This window comes from Ahaetulla prasina, chromosome 12, assembly GCF_028640845.1.
Source record: "Ahaetulla prasina isolate Xishuangbanna chromosome 12, ASM2864084v1, whole genome shotgun sequence".
Classification (NCBI taxonomy): Eukaryota; Metazoa; Chordata; class Lepidosauria; order Squamata; family Colubridae; genus Ahaetulla; species Ahaetulla prasina.
The window spans coordinates 1,939,412-1,959,346 of NC_080550.1; the positions used below are offsets into that span (position 1 = coordinate 1,939,412).

At 49.0% G+C, this 19,935-nt stretch overlaps 2 protein-coding genes across 4 annotated transcripts in view; one reads left to right on the top strand and one right to left on the bottom strand.

Annotated features, from left to right (window-relative positions):
* JPH3 (junctophilin 3) overlaps positions 1-6,671 on the bottom strand; it is a 36,081-nt gene extending 29,410 nt beyond the window's left edge. The window contains exon 1 of the mRNA XM_058155189.1: positions 6,290-6,671. Coding sequence (XP_058011172.1) covers positions 6,290-6,671 — 382 coding nt within the window. The remainder of the gene's footprint in view (positions 1-6,289) is intronic.
* A 9,731-nt stretch (positions 6,672-16,402) lies between these two features.
* ZCCHC14 (zinc finger CCHC-type containing 14) overlaps positions 16,403-19,935 on the top strand; it is a 34,302-nt gene continuing 30,769 nt past the window's right edge. Inside the window, exon 1 of one of the 3 annotated variants that reach the window (XM_058154859.1) lies at positions 16,403-17,608. In XM_058154859.1, coding sequence (XP_058010842.1) covers positions 17,024-17,608 — 585 coding nt within the window. In that variant the 5' untranslated portion in view covers positions 16,403-17,023. The remainder of the gene's footprint in view (positions 17,609-19,935) is intronic. The other 2 variants (XM_058154860.1, XM_058154862.1) reach the window with 2 other exon arrangements.

Below are 19,935 nucleotides of genomic sequence, written 5' to 3' on the forward strand. Positions count from 1 at the left end.
AGCAGCTGAACCAGAGCGAGCCGTATCTATGGCAATACTACAGAAGCAAGTGGCTTAGAGGGCACGGGGCCTGGATTCCCAGGAGCTCCGTGTGCCCCAGGGGAACGTCGCTGCCACATGGGCCAGCTGTGCCCAAGAACCTCACAGCATCTTTGGTGGGGGGGGGAGGGGAAAGGATGTTCGGCACCACGCTTGGAACCTGAGGTTGAAACCACCTGGAATTGAGGAGAAACTTCCTCACAGTGAGAAGCAATCCATCAATGGAAGAGAAGTTGCCTTCAGACGTTGTGGGTGCTTCGTCCCTGGAGGCTTTTAAGAAGAGACTGGACAGTCCCTTGTCTGAAATGGTGCAGGATCTCCTTCCTGGACTAGAAGATCTCCAAGGTCCCTTCCAGCTCTATTCTGATTTTGATCCTCCAATTATTTCTTATCAGAGAGGAGTAATAAACTTACATGGCAGGCCAGTACAGATAGTCCTCGACTTACCACCACAGTTAAGGCCAAAGTTGCTGTTGCTAAGTGAGACAGCTGTTAAATGAGTTTTGCCCCATTTTTATTATTATTATTATTATTTGCATTTGTGGTTAAGTTTGGTAACACAGCTTCCCCATTGACCTTGCTTGCCGGAAGATTTGCAAAAGGGGATTACAATGACCCCGGGACACGACGACTGTCATAAATATGAGGCAGTTGCTAACCATGGGGATGCTGCAACGATTGTGTGAAAAGGTCATGAGTCACATTTTTAAGTGCTGTTATAACCTCAAAAGGTCACTGAACAAACTGTTGTAAGCCAAGCACTGTCTCTACATGGATTTCCTCACCAGCTGCTCTGTCCAGTGCAACATGCTACACCTGCTCCCAGTTGTGAAAGGAACTGGGTCCACCATCTGCTCTACCCTTGAGATCCAGGATCAGGGCTTCCCGTTCAAAGTTGGATCCTCAAGCAGACAGAATGCTGAAAGCTTCTCAATCCATTGAGCTAATTAATTCTAATATGCTTCCTGGACAAAGTACAGGAGAATCTGCCTAATTTTCTCTCTCTCCCTCTCCCTTTCTCTTTGCTAATCATCAAATTCAGTAATCCTCATCATAAACTCTCTAATCTTGCCCCATTTCTCAGTTAAACTAAGCTCTTAATCTCTGTAGAAGCCTCGAAATACAGAGAGGCATGGCGAGAGAGACAAGTGCCTCTCGCAGGGCACCCTTTCCCAAACGGCCCTCAAACTTCCAATATTCTGGGAATTCTGGGAGTTGAAGTTCACAACACCTTAAAGCTGCCAAAGTTGGAAAGCACCAATTTACATTAAAAACTTGCATCGGTTTTAATGTAATGCTGCCTTCCTGAAAAACATAGCTGAGAGATAAGAAAACTGGATGTTCTTTACAAGAATCTTTCCCAACATGGTGCGGTGCTGGACAGTTTTGGGGGCTGTCAACCCCCCACCCCACCAGAAATCCTGGACTGCAGCATTTGAGCATGATGGGTGTGTGTGTGCAGAGAATTAAATCCAAGGGCAGTCTTCTTATCACTTTTAACTTTAATCAAATGTAATTTTTTGCCCAGCCTCAGTCATTGGGGCACCACACACCACAATCTCAGATGAATACCCTGAGATTCATCTATGGTCTGCAGAGCATGGACTCCGCTCCCAATCTCTCACCTTCTGATGCAAAGGAAGAACCCTTGTGACTTTCAGTGCAGTCATTTATGGTGGCCTATCAAAGATCCCACAAACTGCTCGTTTCACCGCCCACAAAAAAAGCACTAGAGGAACCCTTGTAGCTCTTCTTCCTCTCTTATGCTTCAGAGTTATCCCATGCTTGCTGGACCCCCAGGGGCCACGGAAGGATGAAACTGACACCACGTGGACTACAAGGGATTAAAGCACACCTGACACACCTCTTGACATCGATTTGCAACTGTCTTCACAGCTGCCACCTGGATGTGTCGTAGCTTCACATGGGATTGAAAAGAGAGCAGCTCCCGCATCTTGATGCTGTGTGTTGAGACTGTAACTCCCAAGATTGGCAACAAACGTGGATAAAGGCCGTGCTGGCTAAGATTCTGGAGAACCACAGTCCCAACAGGCCAAGCATCCTGGCCTTCACCCATTTCAGAAAGGGAGGCTTCAATGAGCAGAGAAAGTGCAGGTCTTCCTTGACTTGCAACAGTTCGTTTAGTGACTATTCAAAGTTACAACAGCACTGAAAAAAGTGACATGACCGTTTTTCATACTTACGACCTTTGCAGCATCCCCAGGGTCACATAATCAAAATTTGGATGCAAGGTCCTGAGGTCATGTGGCTACCTTTGATGACCGTCTTGACAAGCAAAGTCAATGGGAAAGCCAGATTTACTTAACAACTGAGTTACTAACTTAACAGCTGCCGTGATTCACTTAACAGCTGGGGCAAGAGAGGTCATAAAATGGGGCAGACTCACTTAGCAGCTGTCTCACTTTAGCCACAGAAATTTTGAGCTCAATTGTGGTTGTAAAGTGCCCTATGGTGCTGTAGGGCCAAAATGCTTAGTTCAGGCACATCCTTTCAGCACGACTGGGAGTTAGGTGCTCTCCAAGGTCCTGAGACGTGAAAAGGATTTGAAGAAGGAAATGCCTGTTTTTAAAAGCTCACGTTGTGGGACATTCAACTGAAGTTGCCTTAAAGATTCTGTGGGATCCGGCTCGGTTAATCCGAATCACTTGCGTCAGCCTGACTCAATTACTACAGCCTTGTTTTATCATTTCCAGGAGTGGGGCTCTTTTGCTATTGTTCTGCCAGCTATGCTTGAACTTCCAAATACAAAGCAGCTAAAATAGAGATTGTGAGGACACATGAATTGCTGGAAGGCTTTTTAAAATAAAAATAAATAAAGCAGACTGTGATTCTGAGACCTATAAATGGAGGACTACTCTCCTTCACTTCCTCTCTTATTGTTTGGGCTGCTCCAATGATTTGTGTCCTGGAAATGTGAAAATGGACTTTGGGATGATGGAGACCCACTTTTCAGGATAGAAATGGCGCTGCTGGAAATGCCGAGAGACAAGGAAGAGAGAGGGAGGGAGAGAAGGAAGGAGGGGTCACAAAGTCAACCTTTTATCTACACACAAGGAAGCAGGTCTAGGAAAACCATCCTCTCTTCTCCCCAACAGGAGGATGGGATATTATGTATGCACTTCACACAATGTGGGCTTGAGTGAAGATAAATATTATGAGATCCAGAGATTGGATCTGGATCAGAAAAGAGGAGTGGTGGGTGGGGGAGGGAGGGGGAGGCCTGAGCTGTGTTACACTGATGCCCCGGAAAAAACCTACAGCTGGGGCTTCTCTTATCCATTTCCACGAGAGTCACCCCTGTTTTGCTTCTGAAACCCCAACTCAAACTGAAAGGATCTGTGAACAGGTTGGGTGTGAGACGAATGGCCAAACATCGGGAATTGCAGTGTGGGAATGCCAGGGTACAAACCTCTCCCGACTGTGAGGTTTTCCCATATCCACTGGGGAAAAAGAGAGCCTTTATTCCAACAGCAAGTTAAGGGATGTGGGCCTTCAGTCCTTCCTGGTTTGACAACAAAGGGAAGGCCTCTGGATGGGGTTTGCCCAGATCTCCTAGACTTTTGAGTTGAGGCACAACAGCTTTTATTTTTATATTACTAAATCCTCAGCACAGGTGGAGCTGCTTATTAGACTGATGTCTGTCTGTAGTTTTTAAAAATGGCATATGGTAGATTATTTTTGACATCTCAGGAAGCAACAAGGCTCCCAGCAGATGGGTTGAGGAGCTACAGGAATCTTAATTTCCAGGAGCTGCCTCCGTTTTGAATGGCAGCTGGAGAGCCATCCTTTCCCAGTGTAATGCAATTACCCCTCGTACATCTGGAAGGCTACCGTCCAGAGGTAGGAGGTTTGCTAAGTCACTGTCAGGAGGCCTAGAGAAGAGGCTCTGGTCAAGAGAGATTTCATACTCAGTGGGACCTCCCTTTCCCTTTTCAACAATTCAAATGGGTTCTTTTCCCTTGGTCACCGTCATGAAAATAAAGGAACAAAATAGGAGAAATGAGAATTTGAGCGGGACATAAATTTGAGGGCTCTGTGCAGCCCCCTTTCCGGGCTGACCACCAGTGGGATCAGAACCACTCCACACCCTAAATGTTCCCCACAAACTAGCTCTCCGTGGGTAGAATTTTTCCAAATCCCCATAGTCAATTTTCACCATCAATTTGAGGTTTGTTTGTCTGATTCTTTCCGGTTTTGAAGCAGGCCGCGGGCTCGTCGAAGTTATGGAGGCTCTGCACATTTATCTCCTCTTTGGTTGAATATATGCATTTTTTTTCCTCAGGTTTCATTGGGGATTGCAGCACTGCAGTACTTGTACAATCGTGCCCGCATGGCTTCTGCATAAAGGCATGGGTAGGCCAAGAATACTTCCAGCTCGCCTTCCTCCTTCTAGTACCCACCCGGGAACTAAGATTCCTTAGCCTGGCAGCCCACCGGGCGGAAATTCCAGACACTGAACTCCCAACGTTCCTTCAGGGCACCAGATCAGGAAGCGCAGTTTTAGAGGATTCACTCAGAGATATTAAATGCAGGCTGAGCTTCAGCCCCGAGTTCAGAGAAACCCAGGCACTGAGAATGAAGATTTCTGGGGGGAGGTGGGGGATGATATAAGCCATGTAAATACAGCAAAAGACAAAGAGTGTCTCCCATTCGGCTTCCCTGCCTCGCTTCACTGCAAGTGCAGGTCACAAAACGGATGCCCAGACCCAGCCACCTGCCTTTGTAAAAAAATCAAATAAAGTTTGCTCGGTTCCTGCCCTCCCCTCTTTGCTTCCAATCAGCAAATTCTATTTCACAGAAATACATTTTCCCTTCGGCCTTTCCTTTCCCGATCTCTTCCCGCAGGGCCTGTGAAAAGCGGAGGATGTAGTCTCAGCTGAGCACGGCTCTCACTCGAAAGCAGGCATGTGGGGGGGGGGGGGAGGAGAGAGAGGGAGGCAGAAAGGAAAAAAGGAAGGATTGCATTTATAGAGGCTGATACGTGACATTAAGACCAAGGACCTGCCCGCCGCTTTCCTCCAGGGATGTGATAAGTAGGCCTGGCGCCTGCACACCAAAAGGTTAGCGGAGGAAACAGCCACTTAACCGGAGAGACAGAGTGATTCAGGCCATTCCAGAGGAAAGCTGCTCTGTGCGAGACCTTAATCTTCCATTGGTCCTCCTGGTTTTCTCTCTTCCATTGGCCTTTGCTAATTTTGCTTCCGCTTAGTCAGTCCACATCTCCACCTTCCTTCTGCAATAACCCCTAAAGCTTCTTCCCGAAGCCAAGAAGCAGCTGTTCCTATCAGCCTCTGGGTGCTCCACATACACCCAGCCACACATTCGCAACAAGACGAATCTTCTGCAAATTGCAACCGGTTACCAGATGAACTGCGGACCCATGGAGTGGAGCGCCAGACTTGGAGGGAAATTAAAAAAAGAGAAGAAAATTGCAATACACTTTGACCCTGGAGACAATTGCTTGGCCAAGGCAGGGGTTTTTTAAGGGCAAGATTTTAACCCTTCCTCCCCATCGTATCCTGTAGGGTTAGCCGTGTGGTGAATGGAGGCCTAGACCTTTTCAGAAATGGTTGTCTCATGAGGTAGATGCTGAAGAGGAGGAACAAAACGGCAGGCACCCAGATCTGGTCTAGAAGACCGAATCCACAGAGAGGTTTTTTCCTAAGCAAATCTCATAATATTGAACAGAAGCCACCTATCCCTTGAAGGAGTTTTATACCAGCCCTTTCCAAAATGCCCCCCCCCCTCACAGCAGGAAGGGGAACCTGCCTTATTTCTGATTGCAATCCCTCTCCTCCTTTCCCACAACCCTCCCTGGATCCTGCAGCCTTCAGAACCAGGAAAGGGAACTCTTTGCACCCACACGCGTGTGCGCACACACACACACACAGATCCATTTACTGACCCCCATCTTGTTTATGCCTAATCAGTCCTGGGTTAGGTGGAGAAGCAGAGATTCTCTTAGCTGAACGAGGAGGAGTCTGAGCCAGTCTCCAGCCTGCAAACCCGGCTTGGAAAAGGGCCTTCCTTTCAGCCAGCAAGATTTAATTCCGGCGGACACCCGGGGTTAGCAACGCAGGGCAAGGCCTGAGACCTCATGCCCTCCTCCTCCTCCTCCTCCTCCTCCTCCTCCTCCTCCTTTCGAAAACATCCCCACCCAGCAGGTGGGTCCAAAAAGGCTGCGTGCAGGCTTCAGCCGGCAGGAGAAGGTGGGGAAGCCGCCGCTTACCTCCATCCGAGTAGGTCTCTGTTCCGTAGCCATCCTGCAGTCCGTTGCTCCAGGTGCCTTCGTACTTGGCCCCGTTGCCGGTGCACTCGCGCACCCCGTAGCGTCCCTTAAAGCCGTGAGTCCATTCGCCTCGGTACACCCACTTGCCTTTGCTCTCCACGCCGATGCCGTGGCGCTTCCCTTGCGCCCAGGTGCCCTGATAGGTGTTCCCGCTGGGCCAGGTGTAGACGCCCAGCACTTCGAAGCCGTGACTCCAGGAGCCCGCATACTCGCCTTGCCCCTTCGGGCCGGTGCAGATGCCGTGGCCGTGAGCCTTGCCGTCCTCCCAACCTCCACAGTAGGACCCTCCATCGTCAAAATTAAACCTTCCCCCACTGGACATGCATGTAACGCAGTTCGCAAATTCTCAAAAAGGTGGGGCGGGGGGGGGGGAGGCGAAAGCCGGGGAAACAAAAAACCGCCCCCTTAAACGATGCACCAAACGCCCAGAGCCGCCGAGGGAGCCGGGCTTGGCCGCTGGCACATTCTCTCCAGAGGCGGGAGGGGGGAGCGGTTCCGGATCCGTCTCCTCCTGCCTTACTGCCGGGGGAAAGACAGCCCTCCTGGGCCCGCGGAGCAGCAAGAGTTCCGGGGGCCGGGAGGGGCAGAGCTGGCCGGGCCGGGGGGCGCCGACGGGGGTCCTTTCGAGCCGCCCCGGGAAAGAGGCAGAGAGGGGAGGGGGCGGCGCGGGCAAAGGCTAACGGCCAACATATAAGGAGGGGGGGCTCCTGGATTGGCAGGAGGGGGGGGGAGGAAGCGGGAAAGCAACGCCACAGACCAGACAAAGGGTCTCACAGCCCCCGCGGTGCCTTCCACCTGCTGCTGCTGCTGCCGCCGCCGCTGCTGCCGCTCGGCTGGCACAATTGCTCCGCCGTTCCTGGGCAAAGCAGCATTTTGCCCGCGGCGTGTTCGCGGCAGAGCCTCCGGGTCAGCAGCAATGCAGTGTCTGTGACCGTCTCGATCTCACGCACTCTCTCGCCCCCCCCCCCACTCACTCACTCGCACACAGACAAACACACACACACACGCGCGCGCTCCGTCTCCCTCGGCCCCCCCCCAAGGACTGTTTTCATTCTCTTCCCCACGCTTCCCCGGCCGCCCCACCCCGCTGCGCCTCGAAGCTCACTCGCTTCGGCTCCGGCTGGCGGGCGGGCAGAGCTGCCCCATGGCGGCCTTCAGCGCTGTCCTTTGGGGAGGGGGCCCTGGCACCAGCCGGGTGGCGGCAGAAGGCAGGGATGCGGGAGGCGGAAGAGGCGGAAGACCGGCGGGGGGGAAGGGGGCTCCTTTGCTGGAGCTCCGAGCGGGGAGGGGCGAGGAGCGCCTCGCATCGTTCCGGCCTCCTCCCTCGCCCTGGACCCCCGACTCATTGGGTCCCCTCGCCCTCTTCTTCTCCCCACTAGATGGACAGTGGCTTATTAAGGGGAAGGGAGTCCAGCATCTCTGTCTCTCGCCCCCCCCCTTTCAGCTCCAGCTTCTTGCATTTAAAGGTACAGCAACTGCAGAAGGTAGAGTCCTCCCTCCCACCCTCCCTCCTTCTACTAACACAGATCTCGGCCTCTCTTCCCTTCCCTTGCTTGGACGCAGAGGGCTCAAAAACCTCCAAACAGCTCCATCAGGCCAAAGGGATACAATGCCCAGGGAATTTTTATTTAAAAAAATTACTTATTTTTAAGTTTAAAGAACTCGAAAGGGTGGAATCTATCAGCCTGCAGCAGGCTGGCGTTTCTAAGTGGGAAATACTGTAGCCCGAGATGAATTTTCACATCTATGGCTCATCCTGCCTCCTAAGTGACTTTGATTTTAGAGAATGAGAAGGAAGCATGCTTAGGGCTGCAGTCTTAAATCTAAGTGCTGAGGACGACTTTTCCTTTTTTTATTCTTTTTTTGGTCTCCCACCAATTCTGGAAGATGTTTAGTCTCCACATTAAAGAAAAAGAAAGAAAGCAGCAACATCGATTTAGTATCAATTAAAACTGTAGTCCAACTCCAGCTTTCCACACTGCGGGGTTTTTTTTAATGCTATGAAAACAATTCGCCCTGCAAAATCTGAATATTGTAAAAATTGGTCTGCAGCCGAGAAGTTAAAACTGGTTCTCTCCAAGCATCTTAGCACTACAACTCTCACTGGTCACATACACACACACACCATCCCACACGGGATCTGGGAATTGGGGGAGAGGCAGTCCCAACCCAACCCATCCACAATGTGAGAAAATAGATGCATGCCCACCCAGCAATCGATCCATCAATCTTCTTAGCAATGACAATGCTGTCATTCAAATAAAGTAAAGAAGGACTTGGGTGGGCAATTCTAGATGACCCCTAGTGAAAGTGACCATTTTAAGCACTCTGATATTATAGCAAAAGGGGTTGGTTTGTCTCCTGCTGTCTGTCTCACCAGCGGTTATTTCAGCTAATGAAATTAAGTCCTTTTTCATTCTTAAAATGATGTTCTGGTGTACAGGGGTTTAAATCTTCTGTGTAAATAAAGAATATTTGCTGAATCAAGGCCAAGCAAAATGCTTGGCCTAAGAGACATTTTAAAGGGATCAAGACAGCTTTTCTGCAATGTTTCTGACTGAGGAACATCTTTCTAGAATTTGAGATTCTTTCTTGTGTAGATCCTTCCGCACTCTGCCTGCTATCTATGATAGGTTTGGTGTTGTTGTTTTTTTGTTTACATTTATACCCCGCCCTTCTCCGAAGACTCAGGGCGGCTTACAATGTATAAGGCAATAGTCTCATTCTATTTGTATATTTTTTTTTTTACAAAGTCAACTTATTGCCCCCCCAACAATCTGGGTCCTCATTTTACCTACCTTATAAAGGGTGGAAGGCTGAGTCAACCTTGGGCTGGGCTCGAACCTGCAGTAATTGCAGGCTCTGTGTTCTAATAACAGGCTTCTCTACTGCCTGAGCTATCCCGGTTTCTAACAAATGCAAGAATTTGATGCTTCTTCTGATGCAGGCCATGTTGAGCTGTGAAGGCAGCCTTAGTGCTTGTTTCATCTTTCCCGACCAGATTAAAAAATGTCTCTCTACAAGGAACGGGGGATCTGTTCACCCAACAAGATACCCAACCAAAGGGAAGGGGCATCTCTAAGTGACGGAGCTCATCCAGAAAACTGGGTCTACCTTGGGGTCAAGGTTAACTTTGTTCTCTTCAGGAACAACGCAGGTTAAGGCCAGCACTACTCTGGAGGAAGCCAACTTCAGAACTGTTCACCAGCATCTCCAGATATTGCTGGGAAAGATGTCCACTTGGACCTTGGAAGGCCTGAGAGCTTCCCTTCTTTGCTGTAATTTTCATATGGCTTAGAGGAACTGAAGCCCAGGACATCTGAAGAAAATTAAGTTTAGGGAACTCTTTCCTGTCTATTGATATACCTGCTAAGATAACATCTACTGTAGGAGGAGAGCAGCTAAAGCTGGGGGTGGAGTCAAGAGAGCGATCAACCTACAGTTCTTAAAGGTAAAGTAAAGGTTCCCCTCGCACATACGTGCTCGTCGTTCCCGCCTTTAGGGGGCGGTGCTCATCTCCGTTTCAAAGCCAAAGAGCCAGCGCTGTCCGAAGACGTCTCCGTGGTCATGTGGCCGGCATGACTCAACGCCAAAGGTGCACGGAACAGTATAGTTCTTACCTTCCCACAAATGGTCTAAGACTAAGTCTAACCCCTCTTGAATTCTGTTGACTTTTATCTAGCACCAATTTAGTGCTGACCATGTACTGGCATGACAATAAACTAGCTTAAGTGGAAGTTGAAAGAGCAGATGATCTTAAGAGCATCTCTGTTTGCTGATGATGGGGTGTAGACTTTCTCAGGCTAAGAAAGTCAGCGCACAATGAACTGAAAAGTGAAATTCTGACACACGTTTTGACTTTGAAACCGTTTTGCTAAAAGCTTTAGTAAGAGCCCCAAATGGCTTTCTACTTATTCTTGACAACTGCATGCTCTTTACATGCGTTGTGGTGCACAGACAGATAATGTGGAGCCCTCTCGCACAGGCCTGTCATGCAACGGGTGCGTGAGATCAAAGCTTTTAATCTTCTTGCTATCTGCATAAGTGCAGCAAATTAGCCAAAGGGACTTTGCTGGTCACTTGCTGTATCTCAGTACGATCTTGGTAGCGTTTATCCTTCCAATCACTGCAAATCTGATCTTCCTTAGCCAGATAAAATTCTAGCTAGTTTCCAAAGTGAAATCAAGAAACTCAACAGCAGAGAACTGATCCTGATCAGAGAAAAGACAAGGGCTAGTAAGCTTTACCAAGTTCCGGAGATCTTATTGCTTCCAGAGAGAAAAGGGTGCAAGTCACCCATTGCTCTCAAACCAAGTCCAGATAAAACAAACCAAAGCTGCCAATGCTCTATTCCCTAAAAAGGAATAAATGCATAAAGTGAATTGTCCACTTTATGGGGGGGAAAAGCCCTCAATATTCCTTGATAAAATCATTTGCTGGGGGGTGGGTGGACTTAGAAAGATCAGCATACTGTTACTGTAGGTTACGTGAATTGTCTCATACTGTATAGGGAACTTTCCAAATGCCATCGGAAGTAATACCGTTACTTCTCTCTTGGATGCTTCATCATTTGAGAAGTTTAATGGCAGGCCTAGCTAGGAGTTAGGACCAATGAAAAGAATACATATGTCCAGGAAGACGCTCCCCTTATTCTTCCTGCTTTTAAGAGCCACAGCTAAAGGGGGTGGGCTTGCTACAAGCATGGCGTGAGTCATTCTCACACTGCTGGTAGGTCACGGGGAACGTGAGGAGGGAGCGGAGGCAATAGAGGTTGGGTTTCACCCAGATTTATCTTCTTAGCAAGAAGGGGGGAAAGTAAAGATGTTCCCATCTCCTTTTACGTCCATAGACATAGGCTTAAACATTTTAGAGCATCGGGGCCCAACCTTGGCAACTTTAAGATGCGTGGACCAACTCCCGGACCAATTCCGCATGGCTGGCTGAGGAATTCTGGGAATTGTAGTCCACAGATTTTAAAGTTGCCGGAGGTTGAGGAACACTGAAACATTGAAATAGACTATGACATCTCTGACATAATGCTCTTGTGGGAAGCTGAAGTCTGAACTCGGATATCTTTGAGCTCAGGAATAAAGCTTGAGGTTCTTCATGAAATATATTATGGTCTGGCCGCTGGTTAAGGCCTTGTTTGGGTGCATGGTAAACCGAAGGAGGCAGCCCTCCAATAGAGGCTAGAGCTTAATTCTCTTCTGGGATGCAGGTAATAATTCCAAATTAAGAGTCCTGTTTTGTAAGAGCCACCTTGCAGGGAAGGAGCCAGGCTCCCCCGCCTGGGAAAAAAGAGCTATTGCAAGCCCTTTAACATTTACCTTCAGCGTTTCTGTGCCATGTGTTACCTATCTGCAGAGTAGCCGCTCCCAGATGGGTGGGCACATCTATGTATTGGGCCCGAGAAAGAAACAGAGGGGCTATCAGGCGTTCGTCCAGGTACCATACCACTCTCCTGACGGTTTGCAAAACCAAGAGGCCAAAATACACCTGATTGCATTCCTTTACACTGCTATTGACCAAACAGAGCAGGCATCTTTGAGCAAATAAACATCCGTCTGCAAGTCAGCGCCAACTTGCAGATATCTAGGTTTAAGATCGTGGATCTAAACTACTGGCTCTTATGGGAGCTGGACGGAAAGCACTCCTGAAAGTCCTAATGTATAGTTGGCATAGTGAAATAAACATCAATAGTCCGTAATTCCAGGAATCTCACCCCCCCAGCTCTGCTTTTCTTTTTTAAGATTATTTTATGCCCACTTTTAGGCAGTGAACATATCTAATACTCCTTTCTTTTCCTATTTTCTCCACAACACTGTGAGGTGGGTGGGCTGAGAAAGTGAGTGACTGGACCAAAGTCACCCAGCTGGCTTTCATGCCTATGGTAAGACTAGAATTCACTGTCTCCTAGTTGTTGGCCCAAAGTCATCCAGCTAGCTTTTATGCCTAAGAAGGAACCATCTCTTGGTTTATACCCTGGAGCCTTCCGGCTGGGGGCTACTGCCTCGCCTGTTCTCACTCCTGCTATAGGCCACAAAGTCAAGAGTTTGGGTTTGATTTATGCAGAGGAAAAGCAGAACCTGATTGGAAAAGGGGCCGAAGCTGGACAGGAAGCCCTTAGAAACACTTCCAACTGGCTCCCTCCTCTCGACATTCCAGCGACACCACAGAAAGACGACTCATATGATGCGCAGAGCGCAAGGAAGCAAGCCAGCGCACTCTCTTTAGAAGGGCTGCAACAGCTGCCTTGTTGGCTCCTGAGCACCAGCCAAGAATGCGCTGCTCCTGAGAATACACGCAAATCCTACGAAGGCATTTATTGTTACTGCTAGTTACAGTAAGCAGAGGTCCTTGTGGGGGAGAAACCCAGCCTCTTGAACTCAGGACTCTCCTAGGGGAAAGCTGACCTGCTGCTTCAGACGCTAGTTTTCAATCTCCCTGAACAAATTGTTGGAATAGTTTTAGCACCCCTGTTTCCCTGGCAGCAACCCATTGTGCTAGTCCCAGAGTTATAAATACCTTCCTGGTCTATTGGTGTTATTAGCAATGTGCCCCCGCCCTAGAAAAGGCACATGGGGGAAGAAAGAAGGGAATGTGGCATTGCTGGACATAAGGGTGGGAATAACCAGACTGAATGTTCCTTCTCCCATTTGGTGGCTTGCTGAGACATGACATGGTATTTGACAAGATGGTGGCCTCATGAGTAGTTTTACTCATTAATAGTAAATGACGTTATCACCTATACCAAAATCTGGCTGAAATCTCAAGACATCTGGCTACTGATGGGGGCTAAATCCCAGCTTGGAGCTCTCACGTCTGTCAGTGGATGTGTATTTTTTGAAAATAAAATAAAAATAAAAACAAAATTGTGAGTTTGTGTGGTGCATTGTCTGATTAGAATATATATATTATACATAAAGCAAATGTTGATTATTTCATTCCCAACATCAGATTTGGGAAATAGTTTTCTAAAAACAAAACAAAACAAAATTGCACTAAAACACTTCAGGGTAGAACAAAACCATTTCATTGCATCATGAAAAAACAAAATACGAGCATCAAACTGTTTTTTAAGAGTCCCAGATAACCAAAAGGAAACAGATTCTCCAAAGTCATGCTGTGCAATCATAGTTTTTCTCCCTGGGATTTACCCTCAATGAAATCCACTTAGTTGTGCAACCTCCGTTTATCATTGGGATAGGTACTCGGTTATTTTCAGAAAGCAATGACTGAATTGTCTCACCAGGTTTTTATAACTGAAATGTTCAGATACTTCATTCACACCTAAATAATCAGCAATGTCTCATTATTTTTATCCAGTAATCACAGGTTGCCAGTCTGAAATAGTAGAGTCTAAATGAAGATTTGTACAACCAATTCAGAAAACTGTTTGCAGATGTATGACGGTTTCATTCATCGTATTTTTTAAGGCTATGTCTCAATCTCAGCTACATTCATATAGATCAATTTTAGTGGACATTAGGTATTTTGTTGTATCTGTCAACATTATTATTATTTGTTTAAGCCTCATTTGCTTCTGTAGCCTTTTCTTCCAAGTATGGGCATATTTTTTTTGTTTTTTTAACCACCTTCTTCATGGATAAGGAAAGGAAGATTTGTACTGTAGCATAATGTTATCACTGAAATAGCCACTAGAGGACACTCACCATACATGTATATAGATTCAGATAGCACCACAACCTTGTTTATTATATTATGGCATCTAAGAAAATAAACTTTGGCCACCTAATGAGAAGGAAGGACTGGAGACGAGCCTAATGCTGGGAACGATTGAGGGCAAAAGAAGAAGGGGATGGCAGAGAACGAGGTGGCTGGATGGAGTCATTGAAACAGTCAGTGCGAGCTTAAATGGATTCCAGAGGCTGGTAGAGGACAGGAAGGCCGGGAGGAAAGTTGTCCATGGGGTTGTGATGGGTTGGACACGCTTTTGCGACTAACAGCAACAACAAAGATAATAAAATGTAAGTTCCTGGCCAAGACTAAACTACTTCTCTCTTATTCTTATTATCCTGTTTTCCACAGTAGCCAAAGAAGAAAACGGCAAGTAGACATCCCCAGCCAACATCTGATCATCTGGAACTGCAACTCGCAGATTTCCAATCAGCTCTAATCAATTTTTATTACTGTTTTTTCCTATAAAAGTACAAACATGCAGAGCACGTGCATTCTTTGTTTTAATCCACCTTGGTTTGTTTTAAAGGCCAGTTGTGGAACAAACCCTCAATAGCAGTTTATTCACCATGTGGAGATTTAGTGGAATGTGTGAACTCAGTGCCGATCTATGTTAACGGATTTAAAGCATATTTGTTCCATTGCAGTCACCAGGGTGATGGGATTATCTGAAAAGACACACGCTCCTGAGAAAGGGAGAGTTTGCATTACTGTTTAAAAGAAATAGCCCGTCCCCTTGTTTTATAGAAGAAGAAAGCGATCACAAAATGCAGCAGTATCAAGCCACATGCATAAACAGGGGGAAAATTATTCAGCTAAAATAAAGGTTAGATCTCCTCGATTCTTAATCTGTGTTTCTCTACCTTGGCAAATTTAAGATGTGTGGATTTCAACTCCCAGAATTTCCCAGCCAGTCTGGGAGTTGAAGTCCACACACATCTTAAAACTTGCCAGGGCTGAGAAATACTGCTGCTCTCGCCTATTTGGATAACTGTAGAGAAAAGGAAAGAATTATTTGAAAAGGAAAGCAAGTAATTAGAAACAGCTGAATATGTTGAATATGAAGTCTCAGTTCGCACAGGATGGCAGAATCCTCCATTTAGGCTCAGTCCGAATGCTGGTTTGAACAAACTGCTGGATCGTAGACCCTCCAAAAGTCGGTGCCCAGGTAGATTTTGCCAGGATCCTCCAATTCTGAGCAGCCCCTCCCCAAAACAAGGGAGGGGAGAGGTAGAGGGCTTGGTTGCTGCCCACACCCAACACTGCCTCTTCCTTACAGGGTGCCAAGTTCAAAAAACAAAGTGGATTTTCTCCTTGGTGGTCAGCACTCGGCTGTCTCGATCACTGTGGTACCCTTGGGCTTTCTTGGGGGCCTGGGAAGCATTTATGGTTTCCATTGATTTGTATTTATTGATTGCTTCCATCTTCCCTCCTTCACATAGTCAAATAAATTTCCTGGGATAGATGCAGTGGTGGGATTCAGCCAGTTCGCACCATTTCGGGAGAACCGGTTGTTAACTTTCTGAGCAGTTTGGCGAACTGGTTGTTGGAAGAAATAATTAGGGCAGAGAACCGGTTGTTAAATTACTTGAATCCCACCACTGGATTGATGTAACCCTTTTTCTCTAGCTTCACAACAACCCTGCCAGGCAGGCCAGTCTGGATCGCTGGCTGAAGAAGAGGAGGGGTCTTCAAGGCCATGCAGGAGGAGGGCCCTCCCACCCTCAGGCTGTTTACTGATTTATTTATTTTTATTGGCACATTAGTTTTTTATTATTCCTCTTGTCTTCTTTCCACATGGTTGACCCAGTGTAACTTCCTGGCATACAATGTAACATTCTGTTTCCGGCTTCACAACAACCCTGCGAGGTAGGCATCCTCTGGTCGCCGGGTGATGGGGGGGGGAGTCTTCTTGGCCATAAGGGAATCTCCCGCCCTCAGGCCGTTTCCCGGGTCCCTCCATGCTAAAGACCCGGTTGCTAGGCAACCCGAGCTTTTATCCCCCCCCCTCTCCTTCCCATCCCTCTTCACTCTCTGGAGCCGTTCCTCTCCCCGTTGCTAGGTTACCCAAGCCCCGCCCATCCGTCAGCGATTGACCGGCGAGCTCCCGTCCCCCCCCCCCACTCCTGTCAGACAGCGCAAGTTAGCACGCGCCCGAAACACGCGCAGAAACAGCCCTCTCTCGGCCACACCTCTTGGGCCTCGCCAGAGCCAATCGCGACCCTCCGAAGGGCGGGGCCTGAGAACGAGGGGTGGGGAGAGCCGTGAATGACAGCGGCGGCCGCCCGGCGGAGTCCCGTTAGGTGGGCGGTGAGAGGGAGGCCAGCATGAAGGGGCGGGCCTCGGAGGGGAAGGCGGCCCAATCGTGACGCGGCCGAGAGGGAGAGGGAGGGGGGGCGTGGGCGAGGCGAGCAAGATCCGGCCTCCCGCTCGTCTCTCTCTGGCCGGCCGGGCCTCTTCACCTTCTCCGCCGGATCGGGATCCCTCCGCCCGCGGAATCCCTCCCACGTATAACGGCGGCGGGGGAAAAGCACCGCCCGGCAGCGTCGCCTCCTGTCGCGGGATTATTTGTCGCGCGCCGGGCGGGCAGCGGAGGAGGCGGGCGGTCGGGCGCTGCGAGGGTGAGCTGCTGCTGCCTCCTCCTCCTCCTCCTCGCCTTCTTCCCCCTCGGCGGGCAAGGGATGGAGGGAGCCGGGCCGAGGCGGCGGCGGGAAAGAGGAGCCGCCCCCTGAGGGGAGCCAGCCGCCGCGAAGCGCGCCAGGGAGGCCCGAGAAGGCTTCGGCCCAGCCGCCCCCCCTCCCTCCCTCCCTCCCTCCCTGAGGGGGCTTCCGAGGCCCCGCCCCTCGGGCCCTCCCGGGCGACCCCGTGGCTCTGCCGCCCCGCCCTCCCCTCCCCTCCCTCCCCCGCCCCGGCCGGCCGGGCTCCCTCGGTCGGTGGGTCGGTGGGCGTTGAGGGCCGCGGGTCCGCCGGGCCAGCATGGTGGAGAAGCGCTGCCCGCGGCTGCAGCGCGAGAGCGTCTACCGCTGGTTCTCGGAGCTGCCGTCCCCGCAGCGGGTGGAGTTCCTGTGCGGCCTGCTGGACCTGTGCATCCCGCTGGAGCTGCGCTTCCTGGGCGCCTGCCTGGAGGACCTGGCCCGCAAGGACTACCACTCGCTGCGCGACTCCGAGATCAAGGCCAACAACGCGGCCGACCTGGGCGGCCTGACCAACCTGACGGACGAGGTGGTGCGCAGCAAGCTGCTGGTCTCGCTGGCGCTGCTGGGCTCGTCGCACCGCGAGGCGGCCGGCGTGCTCTTCCGCACCCTCACGCACCTCGACTCGGTCATCCACAACTACGGGCTGCAGCTCAACGAGGGCCGCACCGGCGATGAGTTCCTGCTCCTCTTCACCATGGCCTCCAACCACCCGGCCTTCAGCTTCCACCAGAAGCAGGTGCTCAGGCAGGAGCTCACCAAGATCCAGAGCCTCCTGGCCTGCACCGCCAAGGGACCCCCCGGCGCCGCCAACGCTGCCCCCGCCACGGCCGGAGCCGCCGCCGCCGCCTGTCCCGGGTGCCACAAGGTGGGTGCCGGGGAAGCAGGCGGCGGTTTAAGCGGGATGGAGAGGGAGCAAACCATGGTTTATGGTGGCTGGAGGGGATGGAGAGGAAGCAGACCCTGATTTATAGTGGCTGGAGGGGATGGAGAGGAAGCAAACTGTGGTTTATGGTGCCTGGAGGGGATGGAGAGGAAGCAGACCCTGATTTATAGTGGCTGGAGGGGATGGAGAGGAAGCAAACTGTGGTTTATGGTGCCTGGAGGGGATGGAGAGGAAGCAGACCCTGATTTATAGTGGCTGGAGGGGATGGAGAGGAAGCAGACCCTGATTTATAGTGGCTGGAGGGGATGGAGAGAGGAAGCAGACCCTGGTTTATGGTGGCTAGAAGGGATGGAGAGGAAGCAAACTATGGTTTATGGTGCCTGGAGGGGCTGGAGAGGAAGCAGACCCTGATTTATAGTGGCTGGAGGGGATGGAGAGAGGAAGCAGACCCTGGTTTATGGTGGCTAGAAGGGATGGAGAGGAAGCAAACTATGGTTTATGTTGGCTGGAGGGGATGGAGAGAGGAAGCAGACTGTGGCTTATGGTGGCTAGAAGGGATGGAGAGGAAGCAAATCATGGTTTATGGTGATTTGAGGGGATGGAGAGGAAGCAGACCCTGATTTATAGTGGCTGGAGGGGATGGAGAGGAAGCAAACCGTGGTTTATGGTGGCTGGAGGGGATGGAAGGGAAAGCAGACCATGGTTTACAGTGGCTGGAGAGGATGGAAAGGAAAGATCACCAGTGTGTCACGGATTCTACCCTCTGTCCCCTCTTTTGTGCCTACAACTGTCGCTTCGCCACCACTGTGCCTCTTCCCACTGCCTTTCCTTTTAGAAAGGGGCATCTTTTAGTCAAGAGTTTGGTCTCCAATCTTTGGATGAAGATACAGGTGTCACTAAGCTGTGTAGCTGTCCAGCCTCTTTGGCCCGGGGATTGTAATATAAATGTGGGCCCCAGGAGCTGATTTGGGGCTTTTTTTCCTGCTAAGACAGGTGAGGGAGAGACTTTTGCTTATTTTATAAAAAGCAGCCTGGTCTTGTGAAATTGTTAGTAACCAGGAATTGAGACTCGACAGATGTATTGGCCATCATCAGTGAGAATTGTTTAAAACTATTTCACAACTTGTGGTTGTTCATTGGAAGTATGCAACGTGGACCTGCTAAAGTTAATTTCCTTAGTTATCCTTCAATAGTGTGTGTATTTTAAATTTCCTCAATGTAAAACTTTCAATGTCTTTTTCATACTTTTTGGCTGTCTCATATTAGTGTTTGGTGCTTCAAAATAAGCAGAGATGAATGCTTTTAAATTTGCTGATGCAGAGATATATAATTCAAGAAGGAAGGAACTTGTACGGTTGTTTAATTCCTCAGAGGGGGCTTTGAGGCAAGCATGTTGCTCTTGTCATTGTGGTCTCAGCCCTCTTCAGACTGCACCACATTTAGACTCTACAAATTTGAACCTAAACTTCACAATCTTGCATCTATACATATGTGGATTCCACCCCCTCCCCTGGCTGTTCAAATTGAGGATATAGGAAAAACAGAGTTGGAAGGGACCTTGGGAGTCTTCTAGTCCAACCCCCTGCTCAGGCAGGAAACCCTGGCCTAGACCATTTCAGATGAATGGATGCCCAAACTCTTGTTAAAAACCTCCACTATTGGAATAAAGAACAGTGTAACTAGATCATGATTAAACTGGGGAACACTGATCTTGTAAGATCTGTGGTACTGTTAATACATTCTATGTTATGTATTTCATCAAACAAAACTCAGTGTAGGACATTTTTGTTACCATCCGTGTTCTAAAGAATAAACACCAGCGCTTAAAACTGTCAAAAGTTAATACCCTAGGCATTTTTTCATTTCTCAAACGAAAACACAGAATTAAACATCAATTTACATAAGCAATTGAATCGGCCAACAATGCCTCATATGCTGTTAGATATAAAAACTTGATTGAATACTTGCTTAATGCCATTTGTAAGCATCTGCATCTAGCTTCATGTGTTTCCAGAACAATCTATCTATTGGGATTAAAAAAGTAAGTCTAATTTATACTTCATGCTTTGCCAAATTCAAGCATTTTGAATGAGAGCTGGGGCTTGCAAGAGTAGCCAGAAAATACACTGAGAAGAACTTTGGGTTTTAAAGGGGAATCCCGAAGTGCTGTGTAATATTTTTGAACAAAAGTACCCTGTAGGTATTGTGTAAAACAAATTCTAATGTGTTCACACACCAATTAACTCTTGACTGAATGAATGCATTCAGTGGGACTTTATGCTACAATTCTTTTTATATTAGTATTCATT